General features: G+C 37.3%; 1 protein-coding gene across 2 annotated transcripts in view; it reads right to left on the reverse strand.

Annotated features, from left to right (window-relative positions):
• Positions 1-5917: 5917 nt before the first annotated feature.
• CCDC81 (coiled-coil domain containing 81) overlaps positions 5918-25775 on the reverse strand; it is an 87391-nt gene continuing 67533 nt past the window's right edge. For both annotated transcript variants that reach the window (XM_008071048.1, XM_008071042.1), the window contains 2 exons: positions 8491-8616; positions 5918-6462 (listed from right to left, as the gene is read on the reverse strand). In XM_008071048.1, coding sequence (XP_008069239.1) covers positions 6321-6462; positions 8491-8616 — 268 coding nt within the window. In that variant the 3' untranslated portion in view covers positions 5918-6320. The remainder of the gene's footprint in view (positions 6463-8490; positions 8617-25775) is intronic.

Raw genomic sequence — 25775 nt, forward strand, 5'->3', positions numbered from 1 at the left:
TCCTCTTGATGGTTTCTTTGGCTTTGCAGAAGCTTGTCAGTTTAATGAGGTCCCACTTGTCTATCTTATCTCTTATGGCCCGTGCATTTTGGATTTTGTTCAGAAATTGGATGCCAGTTCCAATTTCCATAAGGGTGTGTCCTGAATTTTCTAAGGTTCTTATGGTTTGAGGTTTTACATTTAGGTCTTGATCTATTTAGAGTTAATTTTTGTGTATGGGAATATATTATTAGCTTTAAATAAACTTTTATCAGTGTAAGATGTTCTGTGTAAGACACGTGATAACCAAAAAGCAAAATATCTATAGGAGCCACACAAACAAAAATTAAGATTCCAAAATATTCCATACATACCACTGTAGGAAACCACCAAACCACAAAGGAAGACAGTAAGAAAGGAATAAAGAACAAAGTATCTATAAAACAACCAGAAAACAATAACAAAATAGCAGTGTATGTCCTCACATATTGATAATTACCTTGAATGTAAATAGATTGAATTCTCCAGTAAAATGATATTGAGTGAATAAGTGGATAAAACAATAAGATCCAACTATGTGCTGCTTACAAAAGACTCGTTCACTTTTAAGGACACACATAGATAAAAGTGGAGATATTCTACATAAATGGAAACCAAAAGAAAGAACGATAGCTATTACTTATATCAGACAAAATAGACTTTAAGTAAAAAAATGCAAAAAAGAGGCAAAGGAGGACATTATATATTGATAAAGTAGTCAGTTCATCAAGATGATGTAACTATTATAAATATATATGCACCTAACAGTGAAGCACTTAAATATATAAAGAAAATATTAAGAGATCTGAAGAGATAGATCGGTTGCAATACAGTAAGATTTAGGAACTTCAATTATTCACTACTTTCAATAATGGACAGATTATCCAGAAATAAAATTAATAAGGAAACATTGCACTTGCACAACACTTTAGGCTGGATGGGCCTTACAGACATATACAGAATATTCATTCCATCCAACAGCAACAGAATACATACTTTTCTCTAGTACATATGCAACATTCCCCAGTATAGATCACATGCTAGGCTACAAGACAAGTCTTAGCACACTTAAGAAGGCTGAAATTATATCAAGTACCGTTTCCAACCACAGTTGGAAAGAAACAGTTTGGTATGAAACTAGAAATCAATTACAGGAGAAATTTTGAAAAATCCATGAATATATGGAAATTAAACAACATGATATGAACAACCAATGGGTCAATGAAGCAATTAAAAGAGATATTTTTACATACCTTTAGAGAAGCAGAAATGGAAACACAACATAGCAAACTTTATGGGATGCAGCCAAAGCAGTTAAGAACAAAGTTTATTGCAACAAATACACCAAAAAAGAAGAAATATTACAAATAAATAACCTAAATTTTAAAAGAACAAGGAAATTTAAAAGGACAAACAAACTAAGCCCAGATTAGTGGAAGGAAAAGAATAAATATCAGAACAAAAATAGAGATTATAAAAACAATGCAAAAGAAACTAAAAGTTTTTTTTAAAAGATAAAGTCAACCAATCTTTAGCTAAACTAAGAAAACAAAAGACGACTCAAATAAAATCAGAGACAAAAAGCAAACATTACAGCTGACACCACAGAAATACAAGAGACTACTATGAACAATTACATGCCAAAAGCTTGAAAAACTCAATAAATAAATTTCTAGACACACGCAACCTACCAAGACTGAATCATGAAGAAACTGAAAATCTGAGCAGACCAATAATGAGTGAGGAGATTGAATCGGTAATAAAAAATCTCCCACCAAAGAAAAACCAAGGACTGGATGGCTTCACTTCTGATTACTGCCAAACATTTAAACATTTAAAGAAGACCTAATACCAAAATTGAAGAGGAGTGAATACTTTCAAACTTTTTTTATGAGGCCAGTATTACCCTAATAAAACCAAAATCAGACAAGGACATTATAAGAAATGAAAACTACAAGCCAGTATTCTCGATGAACATAGATACAAACATCTTTAACCAAATACTATCAAATCAAATTCAATAACATATTAAAAGAATCATTTATCATGATCAAATGGTATTTATCCCTAGGATGTTAAGGATGGTTCAACATTGACAAATCAATAAATGTGACACACCACATTAACAGAATGAAGGGTAAAAATTATATGACCATCTCATTAAATGCAGTAAAAGCATTTGGCAAAGGTTGACATCCTTTCATGATAAGCATTTGACAAAACTTGACATCCTATCATGATAAAAAACACTCAACAAGTTAGTTATAGACGGAGTATACTGCAACACAATAAAAGCCTATATAATAAGCATACAGCTAACATATTCAACAGTACAAAATTGGAACTCTTCTAAGATCAGGAACAAGGATGCACACTCTCACCACTTCTATTCAACATAATATTGGAAATCCTTGCCAGAGCAATAAAGTAAAAGAGATAAAAGCCATCCAAATAGGGGAGGAAGAAATAAAACCATTGCTGTTTGCTGATATAATTTTACATATAGAAAACCCTAGAGTTTTCACCAAAAAGCTATTAGAACTGATAAACAAGTTTAGTAAAGTTGCAAGATGCAAAATCAACATGCAAAAGTCAATAACATTTTATCTATGATAACAATGAACTTTTCAAAAAAGAAATCAAAAGAACAATATCATTTATAATAGCCACCAAAAATAAATAAATACTGAGGAATAAATATAATCAATGAGATGAAAGGCCTGTACGCTGAAAACTATAAAATGTAAGAGAATTTGAAGAAGACAAAAATAAATGAAAAGATATCTTGTGTTCATGGATTAGAAGAATTAATGTTGTTAAAATGTCCATACTATGCAAAAATCTGATATACAGATTCAGTTCAATTCCTATCAAATTTCCAATGTCACTTTTCTTAGATATAGAATAAAATTTTAAAATTCATATGGAATCACAAAAAAGCCAAGATAGCCAAAGCAATCATTAGCAAAAAGAACAAACCTTGAGATATCTCACTACCCAATTTCAAACTATACAACAAAGTGGTAACAATTTTAAAAGCATGGTACTAGCATAAAAGTAGACACATCAATCAACAAACAGAATAGAGAGCCCAGAAATGAACACATGCCACTATAGTCAATTGATTATATAGTCATGCCAAAAATACATGAGAAAAGAATAGTCAATATAATAAATGGTGTTGGGAAAACTGGATATCCATATGCAAGAGAATGAAATTGGACCCTTATCTCACACCATATACAAAAATCAACTCAAAATGGAGTAAAAACATAAACATAAAACCTGGAACTTTAAAACTATTAGAAGAAAACATAGGGGAAAAACTACATGACATTGGTCTAGGCAATCATTTTTAGGTTTAATCCCAAAAGTGCAGGCAACAAATGCAAACAGACAAATGGTATTACATCAAAATTAAAAGTTCTTACACAACAAAATGAGCAACAAACAGAATGAAGAGACACCCCAAAGACTCTGAGAAAATATTTGTAAGTCATCCACCTGATAAGGGATTAAGATTTAAAATATATAAGGAACTCTATAGGAAAAAAATATTTAATTAAGCAATGAAGTATACCTGCATAATGAACATTTGCATACCTAACCCTGAATTGTACCCCACATCTTTAAAATAAAGAATAAATAAATAAATATCACCTGCAACCAAAAAAAGAAAAAAGAAAAAGAAAAGAAATGAGCAGACCTGAATAGACATTTCTCAAAAGAAGACATATGAATGGCTAGGAGATACACGAAAAAATGCTCAACATCGTTGATCGTTAGGAAGATGCAAATTAAAACTGCAATGAGCTATCACTTACAACTGTTAGAATGGCTGTTATTAAAAAGACAAAAGATAACATGTGTTAGCTAGGATATGGAAAAAAGGGAACCCTTGTACCCTGTTGATGGGAATGAAAATTAGTACAGCTATTATATAAAACTCCATAGGAGTTTTTCAAAAAACTAAAAATAGAACTACCATATGATCCACCAATCCTACTTCTGGGTATTTGCCCAGAAGATTTGAAATAAATATTAAAGAGATGAATAGTGAACTCCCATGTTCACTATTCACAATTGCTAAGTTATGGAATCAACAGAAGTATACAGCAACAGATGGATAAATAAAGAAAATGTGGTATATATACACAATGGAATCATAAAAGAATGCAATCCTGTCATTCATAGCATAAAAAAAGAGTGAAATCCTGTCATTTACGGCAACATGGATGAAACTAGAGGACATTATGTTAAGTGAAATAAGCCAGGAACAGAAAGTTAAACACATGTTCTTACATGCCAAAGCTTTAAAAAAAAGTTGATCTCATAGAAGTAAAAAGTAACACAAAGGATACATAGGTGGGATTTGTTGCTAAATGAAATATGCCAAAACAGAAAGACAGATATCTCATGTTCCCACATATATGTGGAATCTAAAACAATTGAGCTCATAGAAGCAGAGAGTAGAATGATAGTTCCCAGATGCTGGGGTTGGGGGAATGGAGAAATGATAGTCCAAGGGTTCAAAGCCTCAGGTTAGATAGGAGAAATAAGTTTGTAAGGTTTTTAAAGATATTTTGCCCAGTGTGGTGAATATAGCTAATAATTGAGCACTGTACCTTTCAACACCACTAAAAGAATAAATTTCAAGTGTTCTTATCACATAAAATAGTAAATATTTGAGGTGATAGATAAAATAATTAGCTCTAGTCATTCACCACTATATTCAAAAATCACATAATCACTTTGTACCCCATAAACATATACAACTATATTATTAGTCAATATGTAACTAAAACATTTTTTTCTTACAAGTCAGTACTGCTACTCATGGTAGTAAATTATGAGTTCAGTTCCTCTAGTAAAAAAAAAAAAAAGACTATGACGTTAAATCTCTTCACCTGGACATATAAAAATTGTCTAATATTTTTTTCTTTAGCGAGGCAGTCTATATTTCTTAAAATATTTATAAACACTATTATAGTCTGTTATATATTAGATACATAAATACTCCACAGGTGCAGCAGATGTGGATTCAGACAGATCAGGCAGTCCTGGGAAAAGGCTATTGTTTTAAATATCAGTTGATGATGATCAGCCTTCTACAGAGTGATTTTCTGAGGAAACGGGAGAAGGCAGAAATATAGATTGGGGAAGAAGATCCAAGGATTCCAGTCATCAGCAGGTAAAGATAGAAAAAGGTAACATTAGCAACAAAATTTGCCCACTATCGCCTTGAGTGAACATTTTCCCCATATCTATTCAGGGCTCAATATCCCTATTATGTATTGATAGTAGGGCAAAACAAATGTTTACATTCTCACAAACGTCTTCCCATAACTCTCCTTCACTTTCCAGCGGAAAGATGTGGCAGGCAGAAAGAAAATAATCTGAGACTTTCTTCCTAGCTTTTGTATTTCAGAAATCTAGACTCAGTGGTCAGAGAAGAAAGGAAGAAGAGAGCTAAAGGGTGAAGATAAATGAAGAAAGTTTATATTTGAGAACACCCATACCCGGATACCAGTTCTTTGGCAAGAAGGCAAGCCTCTTCAATAGCACCTACAGCTTAAAAGAATGGACACAAGTGAAGCCGTGGGAGAAGAAGGTGGTGCCTGCCAAGCCAGCCAGTCACCCCTACAAGCACACCCTTATTCCAAGGGTATAGAAATTGCTGGACAACAGAAGGGCTGACTAGGAGGTCACCTAGGAAATAATATCTTCTAAGTCCCCAATAAAATCCCAGATGTGTCATCAGTTAGAAAATTCAGGACACGTTGATGCCCTGAGGTAAATAGCCCAACCTACCTCTGTGATGTTCACACATATAGCCTTCTGGCTAGGATTGGGGAAGGGATGGTGTAAAATCTACCATTATAAATTGTCATGCACGATTAGGTGCTTAGAAAATATTTATTATGACACTATTCAATATAAACGAAAAAAAGGTGGAGTTTCAAACACAGTCACAGACGGAGTGGCAGGGCTGTATCAGCAGCACCCCAGCAGGCAGAACAAAGCTGGGTCCCATTCTCATTCCCTGTGGCAGCAGGTTCTAGCCCTCAAGACCATTCAGACACCTTCACTGCCATCAGAGGCAAGTTTGTGGAATAGGTAGGGGTGGGAAGAAGGCAGGAATGAGTTCAATAAGGGGTTAAAAATAATCTACTGAAAGTACCAAACCCAAACAATACTTTTTTTTTCTTGTGAGGTACAAATGTGTAGTTTCACAAAACTCCAAACATGCAAAAGATTTTTAAAAAAAGTTTCCCAGGAAATGCAGATCCAAACTTTGAGTATTATGCAAGCAACCGGGAGCCATGCAGAAACTTGTTCAGGGGCCACAGGTTGGTCTCGCCCATGTTGGAGGTGCGCCTCTGGCACTGTTTGCAACGCCGATACTTCTCACATTGGTCCAGGAGAAAGAGCTTGTCTGAAGCCCTGAGGAGAGGAGAGCAAAAGTGACCATTAGCCGGTGTTCCTAGAGTCCCTGCTCATGGCGGTTCACCCCATCCTGTTATCCCTTCTGCCAAAACCCTGCTGTCTCCTCATTCTCCGCTAACAAAAGGCCCCACCTGTGACTTCACAACAGTCTGACTCTCCGCCCCCCTCACCAGTCACACCCACCCAAGGCCACAGAGAACACAAAGTTTGCCCAAGGTCAACAGCTAGCAAACAGTGACTCCGCAGCCTCTGCGTTGGCTGCTTTGCCTGCTTTGCCGTGTCGAGGGACCTCCCCCCTCTGGCTCCTGAGAGCATTTGAGAGGGAGATCAGGTCATTAAGTTGCCCATTAGCAGTTAACAACAGCAAAGAGTTGAGAGTAGACTTGCAATGAAAAGTCCCAGAAGGCCAGAAGCCTCTGGAGAGTTAAGGGCAAGAGAGGGAATTGAGACAAAGAGGACGACAAAAGCAACTAGAAGCTTTGTTATACAAGATAGTTCCTGGTGTGCTCTCCTATCCCATTAAAATGTCTACATGGATAGAATTTATTTCTACAGGAGTATTATAGAAAGCCTTAATTTAAAAGGAAAAAGAATAAACAACCTTGGAAGTGAGAGGGGAAAACCTACCTGGCTTGCCTGAGTAATGGGACTGAGTATCATGTGCTGTACTTGTGAAGCTTGTCTTTGCTTTTTCTTTTTCTTTTTATACCACCAATTCCTTCTTCCGACCTGCTGCCTGTTTCAGTCCCTGCCCACACTTGGCTTAGGTCATTAGGCAACAGATCTTCTCTACCATGTTCCTGGAGCAAATTTGTCAGCCTGCCACTCAAGATTTCCTGTGTCTCCTCTATCCATCACCATGTTGGCCAAGCACTCTTCCTATATCCAACTAAAATCTCCTTGGCATTAATCTCACTGCCTTTTACCTGCTTTCCACAACATTGAGAAAGTAGCTTGAAATCCCAAATCCCCTTTCCCTTGCTCTTGTCTAGGCCGAATGACCCCACTTCTTTGGAACCTACTTTTCACATCATCCTCATACTTTCATTATCACAAAATATGGGTTCTACCCATTAGAAAGACAGGTGAGAAATGCCTTGGAAGAAAGTCTAAATGGAAAAGGAGAATTACAATCAAGATCCATTGTAAACAAATTTATAATAAAAATTAGTTGATAATTGATAATTTAAACTATTATTTTGGTATATTTAGGTTTTGATAATTTGATTGATGTCTGTTTCACCACATTTTTAACATTCTATGAAATCAAACCTTACATTTATAACGAATTTTAATTTTTTTCAATACTTTCCCATCTTTTTATTTGATCCCTAAAATTCCTGTGTTAGGTTGGTCATGCAAGTGTTTAATTTCCTGTTTTACAAATAAGAAAAATAAGACAGAAAGATTAGCTTCTTCTCCAAAGTTAGTGTACATTATCAAAATCAAGACCAGAACCCAGATTCCCTGACTCTAGATTATAATACATAGCTGAGGAGAGGGGGCAGGAATATAATAATAAGTTTCAGAAAGATATTCTTAGTTTTCTTCCTAATGGGAATCTCACTTTACCAATTGTCAGTTTTTACCCACACCCATGACCCTGCTCATAAGGAATGACCATTCCCTAAGCCTTGAAAATGTTCAGATTGGAAACTTTCTCCCTACTTCCAAATAGTTATTTCCAACGAGAATCCCCACGCTCCACAACAAAAAAAAAGAAAAGAATGCCACTCTAAACAGAGGCAAAGATTAGGGCAGAGTTTGTAAACAGATAGCATACAACACAGTATTCTCCAATTCCACGCCCATAACAGACATTTCTAATCAATCACAGCAGTATTTCCCAAGGAAAATACTACTTGCTTTCTCCACAGAGTTATCTAGGCAGCCACTACTAGTCTACTGGTGTTGACACTTGAAACCCATCTGCCATCCTAGGATTAGAGGAAAGTAAACAAGGGTAAACAAGGAACAGGGGGATTTTTTTCCCCCAAAGAACTTTGGGTTCCAATGAGGCATTACCGCTCAAAAGCTTTCTCCTCCAGGTCTCGCTGCTTCTTCATCGCAGCACTCCTTTCCCAGTCCTCCTGTAAGCATTGGTTGATTCTGTTCACTCGCTCCAGCTCAGCAGTTCTGTCTGCCAGGTATCTGGAGAGAAAAGAACAATATGACTCCATTCATAATTCTTGGAAGGGCATGTACCAACCTTGAGAGCCCCATTTCTTTTATGTTAAATAGAAAGCCTTCTGGTTTTATTCACTATTCTTTGAAATGTACTAAAAGACATGAACACTTTAAATGCATAGTAAAATTCCTAGCTCTCAAATAATATATGGGTCTAGGACCTTTCATCTTCAATCCTGTTTTAATTTAGCAGGATTGAAACCTTTTTTCAACTAACAATTTATGCCTTTAAAGCCATTAATTTCCTTTGAGACTAATTTAACTCATCTGAAGAGTCCTTCCAAATGGACTTCCCGTACTCTATATTTCTTTCCTTTTATTCCAGCAACTGTCAGTATTCAGCCTGCAAGTTGCTACAAGTCATTTTACAAGACAAAATAGTTAGGTATACAAATGAAAGTCTAGAAAAAGGGAAAAGAAACAGAAGTGACTAAGCATGAAAAGAGAAAATATCTAACATTGTAAAGAAGGCAAGAAAAAAAAAACCAGGAATGTTGGTGAAGACCATGTCATCAAAGAAATGACTACAGTATAATCTCTCTTTTCCAGTACAATGTCTCAGTATTCCTCATGTTGTGTTTCTATCACTGATCTCCAAACACACTGTTACTGCTATTGTGAATCACCTTAAGCCCAGTTCAAATGATTTATATGTGTCTATTCTTACCAACTGAAAGTTTTATCATCAGTTTTCATTGAAGTCTAGAAGGAGTGTCACAAAATGTTTACAAATGTTTATTTAGCTTGACCTGAAGAGTTTTATGTTACAGGTTGCAAGAGCCACTGGGTGTAGGATTCTCTGATAAAAATCAATAATGTCTGACCAGGCGTGGTGGCTCACACCTACAATCCCAGCACTCTGAGAGCCTGAGGCAAGAGGATTGCTTGAACCCAGGAGTTCAAGCAACCTGAGTAACATAGCAAGACCTCTCAAGTCCAGCCCATAGTGAGACCTCAACGTTAAAAAAAAAAAATTAGGTATGGTGGCACGTGTCTTTAGTTTCAGCTGCTCAGGACACTGAGGTAGACAGGTTACCTGAGCCCAGCAGGTGGAGTGTGCAGTGAGCCATGATTGTGCCACTGAACTCCAATCTGGGCAACAGAGTGAGACCCCTCCCACCCACTACCGACTCAAAAAAAAAAAAAAAAAAATCAGAAATGTCCTCTGTATTGGTTCACTTTTTCCTAAAACAGCATAGCCACATTTTCATATAAGAAGCATTGATTTGACAGTTATTGTGTGCTTATTCTAAAGAGTAAATGATATAAAGAAGTGCCAATGCCTATCATATAATGAGAGCTCAATGACTGAGAGTACCTATGATTTTTTCATAAACTTTTTATCTTTTTGTTTTTTAAAAGTGAAGTTTAAAAAAGTACATAACAAAATTTACTATCGTAACCATTTCTAAGTGTACAGTTATTTAGTGTTAGAAACGAGATCTGACAGGTTAGTTCATGAACTTGCCACCATGCACTTACATTGGCAGCAATACACAAACAACTCATAAGGTTTCATAGCCTTGGTATATCAGTGTCTCACAGCTGTATTCATGTCAGTGTGTGGTGGTGTTGAGTGGTGTTCATTATTGTTGTTGCATATTTTTGTGTGTCATCACAAGAATGTTGGAGCTTGAATTAGAGCAACAAACAAATATTAGATTTCTTGTTAAACTTGGCAAGAGTAGAAATCAGGGACATGTTAGTACAAGTTTATGGGAATAATGCCATGAAGAAAATGGCAATGTACAAATGAATTAAACATTTTTCTGAGGGGACAGAAAGCATCACTGGTAAACACAGGTCAGGATGGCCACTAATGAACAACTGACAAAAACACTGCAAATATTTGTCAAATTGTGCACCAAAATGTTGGGTGACTGTGAGAAGCATAGCAGACATCAACTGAGAAACAAGAAAATCTCAATTGAAAATCTTGGCATGAGAAAGGTGTGTGCAAAAATGGTCCTGAAGGTGCTCTTGCATCATGACGATATACCACCTCACACAGCACAGTCTGTGAGGGAGTTTTTAGCCAGTAAGCAAACAAGTGTATTGGAACACACTACCTATTCACCTGATCTGGCCTCTAATGACTTTTTTCTTTACCCAAAGACAAATGAAATATTGAAAAGATGACATTTTTATGATATTCAGGACATCAAGGGTAATACAAAGATAGCTCTGATGGCCATTCCAGAAAAAAGAGTTCCAAAATTGCTTTGATGGATGGACTAGGCACTGACATCAGTGCATATCTTCCCAAAAGAAGACTTTGAAAGTGACCACAGTAATAGTCAACAATGAGATATTTAGCACTTTTTCTAGGATGAGTTCAGAAACTTAATTCTCAGACAGTGTATAGTCACATTATTATGCAACAAATTTCCAGCATTCTTTCACCTTGCAAAACTGAAACTCTACATCCATTAAACAACTCGCCATTTCTCCCTCCTCCAGCTCTTCGCAATCACCATTCTACCTTCTGTTTCTATGAATTTTACCTGTCTAGGTACCTCTGTACTTCTCTAGGTATAAATAAAATCATATAGTGTTTGTCCTTTTTGTGACTGGCTTATTTCACTTGACATAATGTCCTCAAGGTACAGCATTTGTCAAAATTTTCTTCCTGTTTAAGACTGAATAATAATTCAGTGTACAGTATAACAGTGTACACTTCACTTATCTATTTTTACACATTTTACTTATCTATTAATATTTTGATGGACACTTAGGTTGCTTCTACTTCTTGACTATTATAAATAGTTCTTCTATGAACATTGGTGTGAGATATCTCTTTGAGATCCTGTTTTCTATTCTTTTGGATACATAACTAAAAGGGGAATTTCTAAATTATATATTCTATTTTTTATTTTTTTGAGGAACCATCATACCGTTTTCCACAATGACTGTATCATTTTACATTCCCAGTGCACAAGTGTTTCTACTTCTCCACATCCTCACAAATACTTGTTTGTTTTTTTCATTGTAGCCATCTTAATGGATGTGACATGGTATCCCACTATGATTTTGGTTTGCATTTCCATAGTGATTAATGATGTTAACATTTTAAAATATATTTGTTGACCATTATTATATTCTTTTTAAAAAAATAGGTTTAAAAAATCATTTAAATATCTAGAAAGTAAGAAAATGAGGTGAGGATGGGGCAGGGACAACTAGTATTTGCAGACTCTGCTGACCTAGCAACCCCACTTTTAGAAACTTATCTGATAGAAACAAAAGAATATATATATATTTAAGGAATTATAATAGCAAAATATCTTGAAACAAGGTGAATGTTCATCAATAGTACAAAAATTAAGTTATTATACATCCATATTATAGATAATATGCTGCTATTGAAGAATGAACCTGGTATGTATGTACAGATGTGGATATATATTAATGAGCTTATAGACCATCTCATTTATAACAGTAAATGAAAAAATATGTTTGTGCATATTGTTGAAACAGAAAAAAATGTGCAAAATTTTTTTTGTAAAAAATAAAAAATGTAGAAGACTGCCTATTAACTTTCACGTTGAATACTTGGTGGGGAGATTATTAATTTTTTAAACTCTCTCCTCCCACAAATTAACTTATTTCAATAACAAAAATTGTTTTATATATAATTTTTTAACAAAAGAAAAAAAGTGTTTTGTTTTGTTACAAAAAAGTAAAACAAGTATAAATAGTATAGCAGGACTCTTTAGATCACAGTGACTAAATTATCCCCGCTGAAAGAAAGTGGCCCTCTAGTTGCCCCAGGATCACCTGTTGAGATAGACCAGATATGGACCAGGGAGTTGGAAAAGATAAAAAGTGAGAAAATCTGGAAAAGAATATAGAAACAGAAAACAAGGATCTAACTAACAGAGACATGAAGATTTGTTCAGAGCTTGACAGTTTCAAAAAATGCTTTCACATACATAATCTCATTTAATACTCACAGTAAGGAGAGGTAAGTCAGGTGTGATTAACTTTGTTTTTCATTTGAGGAAAAGAAGGTCCAGAGACCCTATGCATATGATCTAGCCCAGGTTATACAACTTAGAAGTGAGCAACCCTCCTGATTCCAAGTTGAAATCACTCTTCTGATTCCAAGTTTAGGAGATAAACTCATGATGCTAATAGCTAGAAGCAGATGAGGAAGCTGCAATAATCTCAGCAACAAATGCAAAAGGTCCCAGATCTGACTGTGGCAACACACAAGAAAAGACAAAGCTACCATGAGACAAGTGATGGCTGGTCCATTGCTATAAAACAGAAAATAAGAAGGGGACAAATGCTTTCCTAAGCAAATAAACATTTTTCGATCAATAGGAAAGGTATCCTCCCCTTAAGCATGTTTACACTTTACAAATATATCAGATAATGGACTTGTAAGAGAATATATAAAGAACTTTCCAAACTCAACAATAAGCCTTTCAACTGGAAACACCTTCTTTCAGTAATTCACCAAAATGATGAACACAAAGGGAAAGAGGAGAAGCATCTGATACATGTTTCTAAGCCTATTAGAAAACATAGAGTTGCTCCTATGGCCATATATATGTGAATCTACAATAAAGGTGATAATGTAGATATCAAGGGACTAGGTACTTTTCAAAAAAAATGCCCCACAAATGTTACCATGGCAAAACTGTAGGGGTCTATGATGTTACCCAGCATACTATTAGCATTGTTATAAAGAAACAAGGGCAAGATCCTTGCCAAGAGTATTAATGTGAATATTGAGCATCTTAAGCCAAGATAGCTTCCTGAAATGCATGCAGGAAAATTATCAGAAAAAGAAGGAAATCAAAGAGAAAAGTACCTGGATTCAATTGCGGCACCAGTCTGCTCCACCTAGAGCATACTTTGTGAGAACCAATTGAAAGGAGCCTGAGCTGCTGTGAATTACACCTATTTCCTGTGAATTCTTGGCAAAATAGGTGAAAGGATAAATAAGATTGATGGACCCCTGGCCAGACTAAGAAAAAGAGAGATAAAGCCCCAATAAGTACCATTAGAAATGTAAAAGATGAAGTCACAATGGTCCCCAAAGAAGCTCAAAACAGTACGATACCTCTATGCAATAAACTAGAAAACCTAATGGAAATGGAGGACTTTCTGACATCACACAACCTCCCCAGGTTGAAACAAAAAGAAATTGAGACACTCAATAGACAATAATAATCCAGGAAATAGATTGCATCATTAAAAAAAAGTCTACCCACAAAAAAAGCCCTGGACCAGATTGCTTTCCAGCTGAATTCTACAACACATACAAGGAAGAGCTGATACCAACCTTACTGAAAGTATTCTGGGAAATCAAGGAAGATGGAACTCTTCCCAGTTCATTTTATGAGGCTAAAATCACATTGAAACCTAAACCTGGCAAAGACCCAACAAGGAAAAAGAATTACAGGCCAATTTCCTGGATGAACATAGATACAAAAATTATCAACAAGATTCCAGCAAGTTGGATCCAATAACACATCTCAGGAATCATCTACCATGAACAAGTAGGTTTCATTCCTGGGATGCAGGGCTGATTCAACATCCACAAGACCATAAACGTAATTCAATACATTAACAGATATAAAAACAAGAACCACATGATTATATCATGATTATATCATTAGGTGCAGAAAAAGCTTTTGACAAAATTCAGTATCTGTTCTTGAGAAAAACCCTTGAACACCTAGGCATAGAAGGAACATTCCTCAAAACAATAAGAGCCATCTATGATAAACCCATGCCAAAACTGGACAGAAGTTGTAAGTGTTCTCCCTGAAAACAGAAACAAGACAAGGCTGCCCACTCTCACCCCTCCTATTCAACATAGTACTGGAAGTCCTTGCTAGAGAAATCAGGCAAGAGAATGAAATTAGGGGTATCCAAATAGGAAAAGAGGAAGTTAAGCTATCCCTCTTTGTGGATGACATGATCCTATACCTTGAAAACCAAGAAAGTCCATCAAAAAACCTTCTTGCACTGATAAATGACTTTAGTAAAGTTTTTGGGTACAAAGTCAACATGCAAAAGACAGTTGCATTTCTATGCACCAGCAACAAACAGGCAGAGAACCAAATAAAAAATACAATCCCATTCACAATGACCACAAAAAAATGAAATACCATGGCATCTACTTAACCAGAGAAGTGAAGGACCTTTACAACAAGAACTAGAAACACTGCTCAAAGAAATGAAAGACAACACAAACAAATGGAAAAACATCCCTTGTTCAACAACCCACAGAATGGGAAAATTTTTTTGCTAATTGTGTATCTGACAAAGGCCTAACATCCAGGATCTACAAGGAACTCAAAAGAGCCAAAAGGAGAAAAACAAACAGCCCTATTTAAAAAATGGGCAGAGGACATGAATAGACATTTCTCAAAGAAGACATATAAGCAGCCAACAGATACATGAAAAAATGCTCAACCTCACTAATCATCAGAGAAATGCAAATCAAAACCACACTGAGATACCACCTAACTTCAGTAAAGATGGCCACCATTAATAAAAAAAAAAAACAGATGCTGTCACAGATGCAGAGAAAAAAGGATGCTTCTACACTGTTGGTAGGCGTGCAAACTAGTCCATCTTCTATGGAAAATAGTCTGGCAATTTCTGAAAGAACTAAAAATTGATCGAGCAATCCCCCTTCTGGGAATATACCCAAAGAAACATAAATCATTCTACAAAAAAGACATCTGCACATGCATGTTTATCACTGCACTATTCTCAATAGCAAAAACATGGAACCAAGCCTACTGGCCATCAAAAGTAGACTGGATAAAGAAAATGTGGTACATATACATGATGGAATATTACACAATCATAAAGACAAAATCATTGACTTTGCAGCAAATTGAATGGAGTTGAAGACAATCATACTTAGTGATCTATCACATTCTCATTCATAAGTCCTGAACATTAATCATAATAGTACAAGGGACCTGAACATTAATCATAATAGTACAAGGGAGGGATCAGCAGTCACTGGACACTGCTGGGGGTGGGGAGCATGTAACAACACAAAGGGAACCTGGTCCTAAAAGACCAGGGGAAGTGGTGACCAGTTGGAGGCCCAAACTTTACCTGCACATAGATTATTTATATACCTAATCCTGACCTGTACTCCACATCTTTATAATAAAATAAGTTATATTTTAAAAGTACAATTTTAAAGAAGTTTTTTTAAGGGAAAAAATATCTCTGGACTTTAAAAAAAAACCCAAAGGTAAGAAAACAACTTAATAAAAAAATGAACAAAAGATTAGAACAGCTAGGCATGGTGGCTCACACCTATAATTCCAGCACTTTGGGAGGCCAAGGTGAGAGGATTGCCTGAACCCACAGGTTTGAGCTCAGACTGGGCAACTTGGCAAGACCTCATCTCTACAATAAATCAAAAAATTAGCTGGGCATGGTAGCATGTGCCTGTAGTTCCAGCTACTTGGAAGGATCGCCTGAGCCCAGCAGGTCGAGGTTGTGGTGGCCATTAGCATGCTATTGCACTCCAGCCTGGGCTACAGAGTGAGACTCTGACTCAAAAAAAACCAAAACGATTTGAACAGATGCTTCAGACACAGCTTAAGAGGATAGACAAATTAGTCAGGTAAGGTGACATGTGCCTGTAGTACCAGAGACTCAGGAGGCTAGAGTAAGACGATTGCTTGAGCCCAAGCTTTCAAGGCTGCAGTGAGCTATGACCACACCACTGAACTTGAGTCTGAGTGACAGAGTGAGATCCTGTCTCCTGTCTCTAAATAAACAAACAAAAAAGAAAAAGCACAATCCCATTCACACAAAAAAATGAAATATCTTGACCTCTTCCTAACCAGGAACATGAAAGACCTTTACAATGAAAACTACAAAACACTGCTCAAAGAAATCAAAGATGACACAAACAAGTGGGAAAATATCCCATGCTCATGGATTGGAAGAATCAACATTGTGAAGATGTCCATCTTACTTAAGGCAATCTACAGATTTAATGCAATACCCATCCAATCACCAGCAACATTCTTCTCAAAGCTAGAAAAAACAATAAAGGAATTCATATGAAAACACAAACGACCAAAAATAGCCAGAACAATCCTTAGCAAAAAAAAAAAAAAAAAAAGGCAGTGGTATCATATTACCAGACTTCAAACTTTACTATAAAGCTACAATAATCAAAACAGCTTGGTATTGGTACAGGGACAGGCATAGAGACCAATGGAATAGAATTGAGATTCCAGAAGCAAAACCTCAGTTTCTCAATCAACTCATCTTCGACAAAGCCTCCAGCACCTACCACTGGGGAGAGGAGAACCTATTAGTAAATGGTGCTGGGAAAACTGGCTGACCATATGCAGAAGACTCAAACAAGACCCCTATCTGTCCCCATACACAAAAAGTAACTCTAAATGGATCAGAGACCTAAATGTAAAACCTCAAACCATAAGAACCTTAGAAAATGCAGGACACACCCTTATGGAAATTGGAAGTGGCATCCAATTCCTGGACAAAACCCGAAACGCACAGACCATAAGAGATAAGATAGACAAGTGGGACCTCATTAAACTGACAAGCTTCTGCAAAACCAAAGAAACCATCAAGAGAGCAGGGAGACAGGCTATAGACTGGGAAAAAGTATTTGCCAGCTCCATGTCTGACAAAGGCGTAACATCTAGGATCTACAAGGAACTCAAATGTGCTGAAAAGAAAAAAACAAACAATCCCATTACAAAGTGGGCAAGAGATATGAACAGACACTTCACAAAAGAAGGCATACAAGTGGCCATGAAGAAATGTTCAACCTCACTAGTCATCAAGGAGATGCAAATTAAAACTACACTGAGATACCACCTAACTCCAGTCAGAATGGTCATTATCAATAACTCAAAAAATAACAGATGCTGGAGAGGATGTGGTGAAAAGGGAACACTTCTACAGTATTGGTGGGAATGTAAACTAGTGAATCCTCTGTGGAAAGCAGTGTGGCGATTCCTAAAAGCTCTAAATATCGACCTCCCATATGACCCCGCAATCCCCCTTACTGGGAATATACCCTGAAGAACTCAAATCACTCTATAAAAAAGATACCTGCACATGTATGTTTATCACAGCATTGTTCACAATAGCAAGAACCTGGAACCAACCATGCTGTCCATCAAAAGAGGATTGAATTTTTAAAATGTGGTACATATACATGATGGAATACTACGCAGCGATAAAAAAGAACAAAATCATGAATTTTTCAGCAACCTGGATGGAACTAGAGTCTATAGTACTGAATGATCTCTCACAGAAACAAAGATCTGAGTATCACATGTTCTCACTCATAAGTGGACCTTGAACGTCTATTGTAATACTATAAGTAAAGGATTGACAGTGGTGGAAATCTGTGGGGTGGGACAAGGAGGGCAAGGGTGGTGGGATTAATGGTAGTCAATATCTGTCTTGGGATGGGGGACACCCCTTATCAACAAGGGTGCTTGAACAATGCATATTTGTATACCTAACCCTTAACTGTACCCCACAATTTTAAAATAAAAAAGATGTTTAAAAAGTTACACAAGTGACAAGAGGCACATAAAATGATGTTCAACATCATTAGCCATTAGAGAATTGCAAATTAAAGCAATGAGACACCACTATACTCCATTAGAATAGCAAAAATTAAAAAGACTGATCACATGAGTGTTGACAAGGATGAGGAGAATTAGAACTCTCATACATGATTGGTTGGGAATTTAAAATAGTACAATCACTTTGGAATACACTTTAGTACTGTCTTTCAAAGTTAAATATACATCTATCATATGATCCAGGCATACCACTCCTAGGTATTGACCCAAGACAAAAAGAACTATATGTCCATACAAAGACACACAAACATTCAGAATAGTTTTATTTGCAATAGCCAAAAATTGAAAATAACCTAAAATGTCCATCAACAGATGAATAAATATATCCATCCAATGGAATACATCACAGCAATAAAAAGGATGATAAAATTGTTACACACAACATGGATAAATTTCAAAATAGTGATTCTGAGTGAAAAAAACAGACAAAAAATAATATATGCTATATGGTTCCTTTTATATAGAACCCTAGGAAATGCAGATCATATTGACAGAAGGCAGATCAGTGATTGCTTCAGAATGAGGGATTGAAAAAGGACAGAAGGGGAGAATTACAAAGGGCTTAAGAAACTTTTAGGGGTGACAAATATGTTCAACATTTTGATTGTGGTAGGTAATAGTTTCATTGGTGGGTGCATATATACGTGTAAACTATCAGCTTGTACACTTGAAGTCCATGCAGACATCTATGCCAATTATACTTTAACAAAGGGATTTTTTTTTCCAAAATAAAGGAAAAATCAGTGGGAAAGATGTACCCTCCCTTAGGCATGTTTATGATTTCAGAAATCTTTTTGAGCTGCTGCTACCTCTCCTCCCCACCATCAACACGCCTATAGAACCTTTAGGATTATTCTTTTATAACCATCATCTTCAAGTAGTATATCTTGTGATTTCAAAACCATAGAATCTGTTGAAAATAAAATAGTATGCTTTTTAAATTTATCTTTTATTTTAGTTATATAAAATTTTTTATTTTAAAATTGTGGGGTACAGTTAAGGGTTAGGTATACAAATATTCATTGTGCAGGTACCCTTGTTGATGAGGTGTGCCCCCCATCCCCAGACATATATTGACTACCATTAATCCCACCTCCCTACCCCTCCCTGACCCCCCCAGTAGTTTCCTGCCACTGTCAAACCTTTTCTTTTCTTTTTCTTTTTTTTTTTGAGTTGGAGTCTCACCCGGTTGCCCAGACTGGAGTGCAGTGGCCGCTTCCGGCCACTGCAGTCTCGCCTGCTGGGCTCCGGCGATCCTTCCACCTCAGCCTTCCAAGTAGCCGGAATTATAGGCATGCGCTACCACAGCCGGCTGATTTTTTGGTTTATTATAGAGATGAGATCTCGCTGCCCAGGCAGGTCTCGAACCCACAGGCTCAAGCAATCCACTCACCTCAGCCTCCCAAAGGCGCGGGATTACAGGCTGAGCCACCGAGCCCGGCTCCAAACCTTTTCTTATAGTACTACGGTAGTTGTTCAAGGTCCACTTATTAGTGAGAACATGTGGCACTCAGATCTTTGTTTCTGTGAAAGATCACTCAGTATTATAAATTTTAATTCCATCCAGGTTGCTGCAAAATTCATGATTTTGATTTTCTATGACTGCATAATGTTCCGTTGTGTATATATGTACCACATTTTTTAATCCAGTCCTCTTTTGATGGACAGCACGGTTGGTTCTATGATCTTGCTATTGTGAACAATGCTGTGATAAACATACGTGTGCAGGTATCTTTTTCATAGAGTGATTTGAGTTCTTCAGGGTGTATTCCCAGTAGGAGGATTACAGGGTCATATGGAAGGTCGAATTTTGTAACTTTTTTTTTTTTTTTGAGTTGGGGTCTCACTCTGTTGCCCAGACTGGGGTGCAGTGGCTGCTCCCGGCCACCGCAGCCTCGACCTGCTGGGCTCCGGCGATCCTTCCACCTCAGCCTTTCACGTAGCTGGAACTACAGACGTGCGCTACCACGCCCGGCTAATTTTTTGATTTATTGTAGAGATGAGGTCTCGCCTGCCCAGGTGGGTCTCGAACCCGCAGGCTCAGGCAATCCACTCACCTCAGCCTCCCAAAGGCGCGGGATTACAGGCTGAGCCACCGAGCCCGGCTGAATTTTATAACTTTTACATTTTTACTTTTGCATTTCTGATAGTGTTTATTTGGGCTTTTTCTTGGTCAGTATGGCTAGGGGTTCATCATTTAGGTTATTTTAGGTCCATCAATCTTTCTTATTCTTTCAAAGAACCAGCTTTTCATTTCATTGTTTTTTTTTTTTATTTATATTTTTGTCTTCTATGTCCCAAATTTGGGCTTTTATTTTGGTGGTCTGGATTCTTCAGCTGAAGTTAGGGTTTTGGCGGTGTTTTCCTAGCTTCCTTAGGTGATTTGTTAGACTATAACTTGTGATCACAGAGATAGAATTCCTCTCTTAGAACTGCTATCCCCTCTTAGGATTCCATTCTTCTTGATAAAAACCCTCAGACATCTAAGTATAGATGGAACATACCTCAAAATAGTAAGAGTCATCTACAAAAACCCACTACCAACATACTGCTAAACAGAGATTGGAACCATTTCCAGAGTTTTTGGTAAGATGTTTCTTCATTTTTATTTATTTCCAAGTATCTCTTGATTTCTGTTTTGATTTCCATGTTGACCCAGGAGTTGTTCAGCATCATGCTGTTTAGTGTCCATGTCTTTGTGGGTTTTGGGGAAATCTTTTTGGTGTTGATATTTATTTTTATTCCATTGTGGTCTAAGAAGATGAAAGGCAGAATTTCAATCTGATGACATTTGTTTATGCTTGATTTATGGCCAAGGATGTGGTCGATCTTACAGTACATTCCATGTGGTAAAGAGTAGAATGTATATTCCATGGTTGTTCAGTGAAGTGTTCTGTAGTTTTCAATTAAGATAATTTGCAGAAAATATGCAAAGAGGAGCTTAAGATGGTGGCTGACAGGTCACGCTGTAGAAAACTCCGTGGAGGCAAGTGACAATAGAGACTCTCCACGTGAGTAGGTGGGTGCTGGTGGGAGCGTGAATGTTCATCTGAGGGGATACTCGGCTGCATCCAGCTGGGTCCCACCTCTGAGCACAGCTGCAGGCTCCCACTGCCCTGAGATTGGAGCTCAGCTCTTAAGAATGCCACAGAAACATTTGCTGCAGGAACACACCTGAGAAAAGCCTGCTGAATTCAGGTGATTCCCAGCACCTGGCATCTAGCACATACCATCGGCTGGCATACCGGACCCACTGTAGCGCAGGATTTGATTTTGGGAGAGAGAGCATTGGGGGAATCTGGAGAGAAAAATACATGCCTGGTGAGAAGCCACCTACTGCAGTCGTTTTCCAAGCAGAAATTTGCATTGCTCCACCCAGCTTCCCCTCAGACTCCAACCTGTTGCCTAAGCAATACACAAACAATTGCCCAGGTGCTCCCTTATCATTGAAATAGAAGAAAAACCTAACAAGGCACTGGAAGGGGCTGCTAACACAACCCAGAGAGCCGATCTCTGTGAAATGGCAGATCAACTACTCAGGGCTGGATTGTGGCCCAGAGGAAATATCCTGAGAGCAAAAACTTCAGAGGGACCTAAGAGTGCTGAGTTCCAGGTACCCCACCCCCTACCCTGATCCAACCATGGAATAAAGGGTATGGTGTGGCCAGAAAAGGACAAGGAAGAACTCCAAAGAGATCAGTGGTGAGTCCTAGCTGACATAAATCCCCTTCTCTCCAGCAGTCCTCTGAATGTCAGACCCACATAGCTGGACAACGACTGAGAGGGACAAACCCAGATGGAGTCTGGACATCAGTCACAACAGGAGAACCCCATTCCAGGATAGGTCTGGCTGGGGCAACATCAGGAGAGTACATACCTGGAGAAGAGACTATCTTGTATATCACCACCGGAGATCTCTCTGATCATTCAAGAGTAGGAGGGGAAGACTGCAGCCCCACCCACCTCACTGCCCTCCTCCTTCTCTGCTCTACTCCCTGAGGAGAGAGTGAAAGAGGTGACTCTACAGGAGATATCTGATTAGAGGAACAACTACAGAACCTGCCACAAGAGGACAGGTTTTTATGTCTCTGTTTTTGTTTTGTTCTGTTTTGTTTTTTAATTTTTCAATTACTTTTTAATTTTAAAATTTTTCTGTTTGTTATTTCATCTATTTTTAAAGTATTTTTCCATTGTTCATGAATATGTATGTGAGGCTTTGAACTGCATTCCCTCCCCAAATTTTTTTCTTTCTTTTCTTTCCCTATTTCTTTCTGCTTTTATTTGTCATTCTCTGTTTATGTATGTATGTGAATGATTGCTTGTTCATCCTTTGATTTTGCTGTTGCTTTTTGCTCTTTTGTTCTTCTGGGGTTTTTTTAATATTCATTTTTTACAATTTAAGATGTGTGTCAATATATGTGTGAGGTGTGAGGGTTCCCCCCACCCTTTTTTTTCTCTTTTTTTCCTCGTCTTTTTCTTATTCTCCCCCTTAGGTCTTTTCCCTCTCTATTTACTTCATACTAGGCATGTGTGTGTGTGTTTAGTTTTCTTGGGGTTTTTCTGTTGTGGTGGTTTGTTTTGTCATTATTGTAGATTGTTTTGTGAGGTGGGTTGGTTTCTGCTTTGCATCATCATATAGAGTGGTGGAGGAGTGGATCTCAAGAAAACATATCACAATAAGTGAACATTTTAAGTTCCAAGAAGCATCTGACTCCTAGCACCCCATCCCCCACTTTACTTGGATTTCAAAAACTACAAGAGAAAGCAAAGCTTCCCATCTACTATCCTATTTCAAAATAGAACAAATCCAGAGACTGGATCACGGAAAAATAGAGGACTGAGCAAACATCAAAGAGAAAGCTTCCCCCACTGACACTGAATAACAGAACTAAAGAGAAAAACAAAAACAAAAACAAGATATCTGTCACAAATGAGGAAAAGTCAAAGGAAGACCTCAGGCAATTCCAAGACTACCAAAGAGAAAATTCCTGAGAAATCAGACCTTGGTGCCCAAACAATGGAAGTTACCAGCAACTGGCCCCAGAATACAACAGAGATCAGGGAATGGTTGGAAAGAGTGAATAAGACTCAAGTAAGACAAGATGCAACACTGAAAGAACTTGTAACAGAGATTCTGGCAATAAAAAATTTCATTCAGGAAATAAATAACAAGATGACAAGCATGGAAAGCAGAATCAACCTAGCTGAAGAAAGAATCTCAGAACTTGAAGACCAGAACATGGAATTAACCCGATCTGTAAAAAACATTTAAAAAGACTCAGAAAGAAGGAACAAAGCCTACAAGAGATGTGTGATTATATCAAGAGGCCAAACCTATGCCTGATTGCTATCACAGAAGAAGAAAGAGAAAATGAGAACAACCTGAAACAAGTATTCCAGGAGGTAATTCAAGAAAACTTTCCCCATCTCACCAGAGATGTGACCAGCCAAGCACAAGAGACACAGAGAACCGCCACAAGACATCAAATTAGAAGACCAACCCCTAGACACATAGTAATTTGCCTACACAAAGTAGGCACAAAAAAAAAGTACTAAAGGCAGCAAGAGAGAAAGGTCAGACTACCTACTAGGGAAAACCAATCAAAATAGCAGCAGACCTATTAGCAAAAACACTACAAGCAAGAAGGGATTGGAGCCCTATATTCAAAGTCCTCAAAGATAAGCAATTTAAACCAAGAATTTCCCATCCAACCAAGCTCAGCTTTATCAGTGATGGAGAATTAAAATCCTTCCCAGACATCAAATTCCTAAGAGATTATGCAGCTTCCAGACCAGCTCTACAGGAGACACTTAAAAAGGTATTAAGCACAGAATCACTACACACTTCCCAAAAGAACAGCAGAGCACAGAATCAACAGAGAATACAGTACAACAAGAAACTTGAAAATGCACACATACACTAGCACCAAAGCCAAAAGAAAACAAGCAAGCAAAGAAAAAACTTTACAAGACCCTCATGACAGGAATAAGCAATCACATTCCAATAATCAGCCTGAATATGAATGGACTAAATGCACCACTGAAAAGACACAGAATGGCGGACTGGATAAGAAACCATTACCCCATTATTTGCTGCATCCAAAGGACACACACAGACTCAAAGTTAAAGGATGGAAAACGAGTTTCCAGGCAAATGGATCACAAAAGAAGGCAGGAGTTGCAATCCTAATATCAGACAAAACAACATTTAAGCTATCAAAAATTTTAAAAGATGCAAAAGGACACTACATAATGATAAAACGTTCGATTAATCAACAAGAAATATCCATCCTAAACATATATGCACCCAAAACAGGAGGACCAGCACTGACAAAGCAACTACTAAATAAACTTAAAAAAGATATTGACTCTACCACTATTATAGCAGGGTACTTGAATACCCCACTGAAAGCCCTAGATAGATCATCAAGGCAAAAAATCAACAAGGATATCCAGAATATAAACTTGACACTTGACCAAATGGACTTAGTAGATACCTACAGGTTATTCCACACAACAACCACAGAATATACATTCTACTCATCATCACATGGAACATGCTCCAAGATTGATCACATCCTTGGCCATAAATCAATCATAAACAAGTTCCATAAGGTTGAAACCTTGCCATGCACATTCTCAGACCACAGTGGAATAAAAATAAATACCAAAACCAACAATATTTCCCCAAAACCCACAAAGACATGGACACTAAATAGTATGTTGCTGAACAACGAATGGGTCAACACTAAAATCAGAGAACAAATTGAAAGATTCCTGGAAATAAATGAAAATGAAGAAACATCTTACCAAAACCTCTGGGATCAGAGGAAACCTCTGATTTCCTTATGAAATCAGTTATCAAAGAGGAATTTATATCTCTACAAGCATACATCAAGAAAATGGAAAGATCACAAATGGAGAGCCTAACAAATCACCTAACAGAACTGGAAAGAGAAGACCACCAAAACCCCAAACTTTAGCAGAAGAATCCAAATCACAAAAATAAGAGCCCAAATATGTGACGTGGAAGACAAAAATATTATAGAAAGCATCAACAAAACAAAAAGCTGGTTCTTTGAAAGAATTAACAAGATTGATGGGCCTCTAGCCAGAATGACCAAGAAAAAGAGATAAAACGTCCAAATAAACACAATTGGAAATACAAAAGATCAAATCACAATTGACCCTGAAGAAATACAAAGGATTATCAGAGATTACTATGTACACCTATATGGAAACAAACTTGATAACCTAGATGAAATGGAGGATTTCTGACATCACACAATCTCCCCAGGTTAAAACAAGAAGACATTGAAACACTAAATAGACCAATAACAACCCAGGAATTTGACTCTGTCATACGAAAACTACCTACCAAAAAAAAAAGCCCTAGACTGGATGGCCTTCCAGCAGAAGTCTACAAAACATAAAAGGGGCTGATACTAATTCCACTGAAAGTATTCCAGGCAATTGAGAAAAACGGAATTCTCC

This window comes from Carlito syrichta, unplaced genomic scaffold (assembly GCF_000164805.1).
Source record: "Carlito syrichta isolate Samal-C Ts95f unplaced genomic scaffold, Tarsius_syrichta-2.0.1 Scaffold112660, whole genome shotgun sequence".
NCBI lineage: Eukaryota > Metazoa > Chordata > Mammalia > Primates > Tarsiidae > Carlito > Carlito syrichta.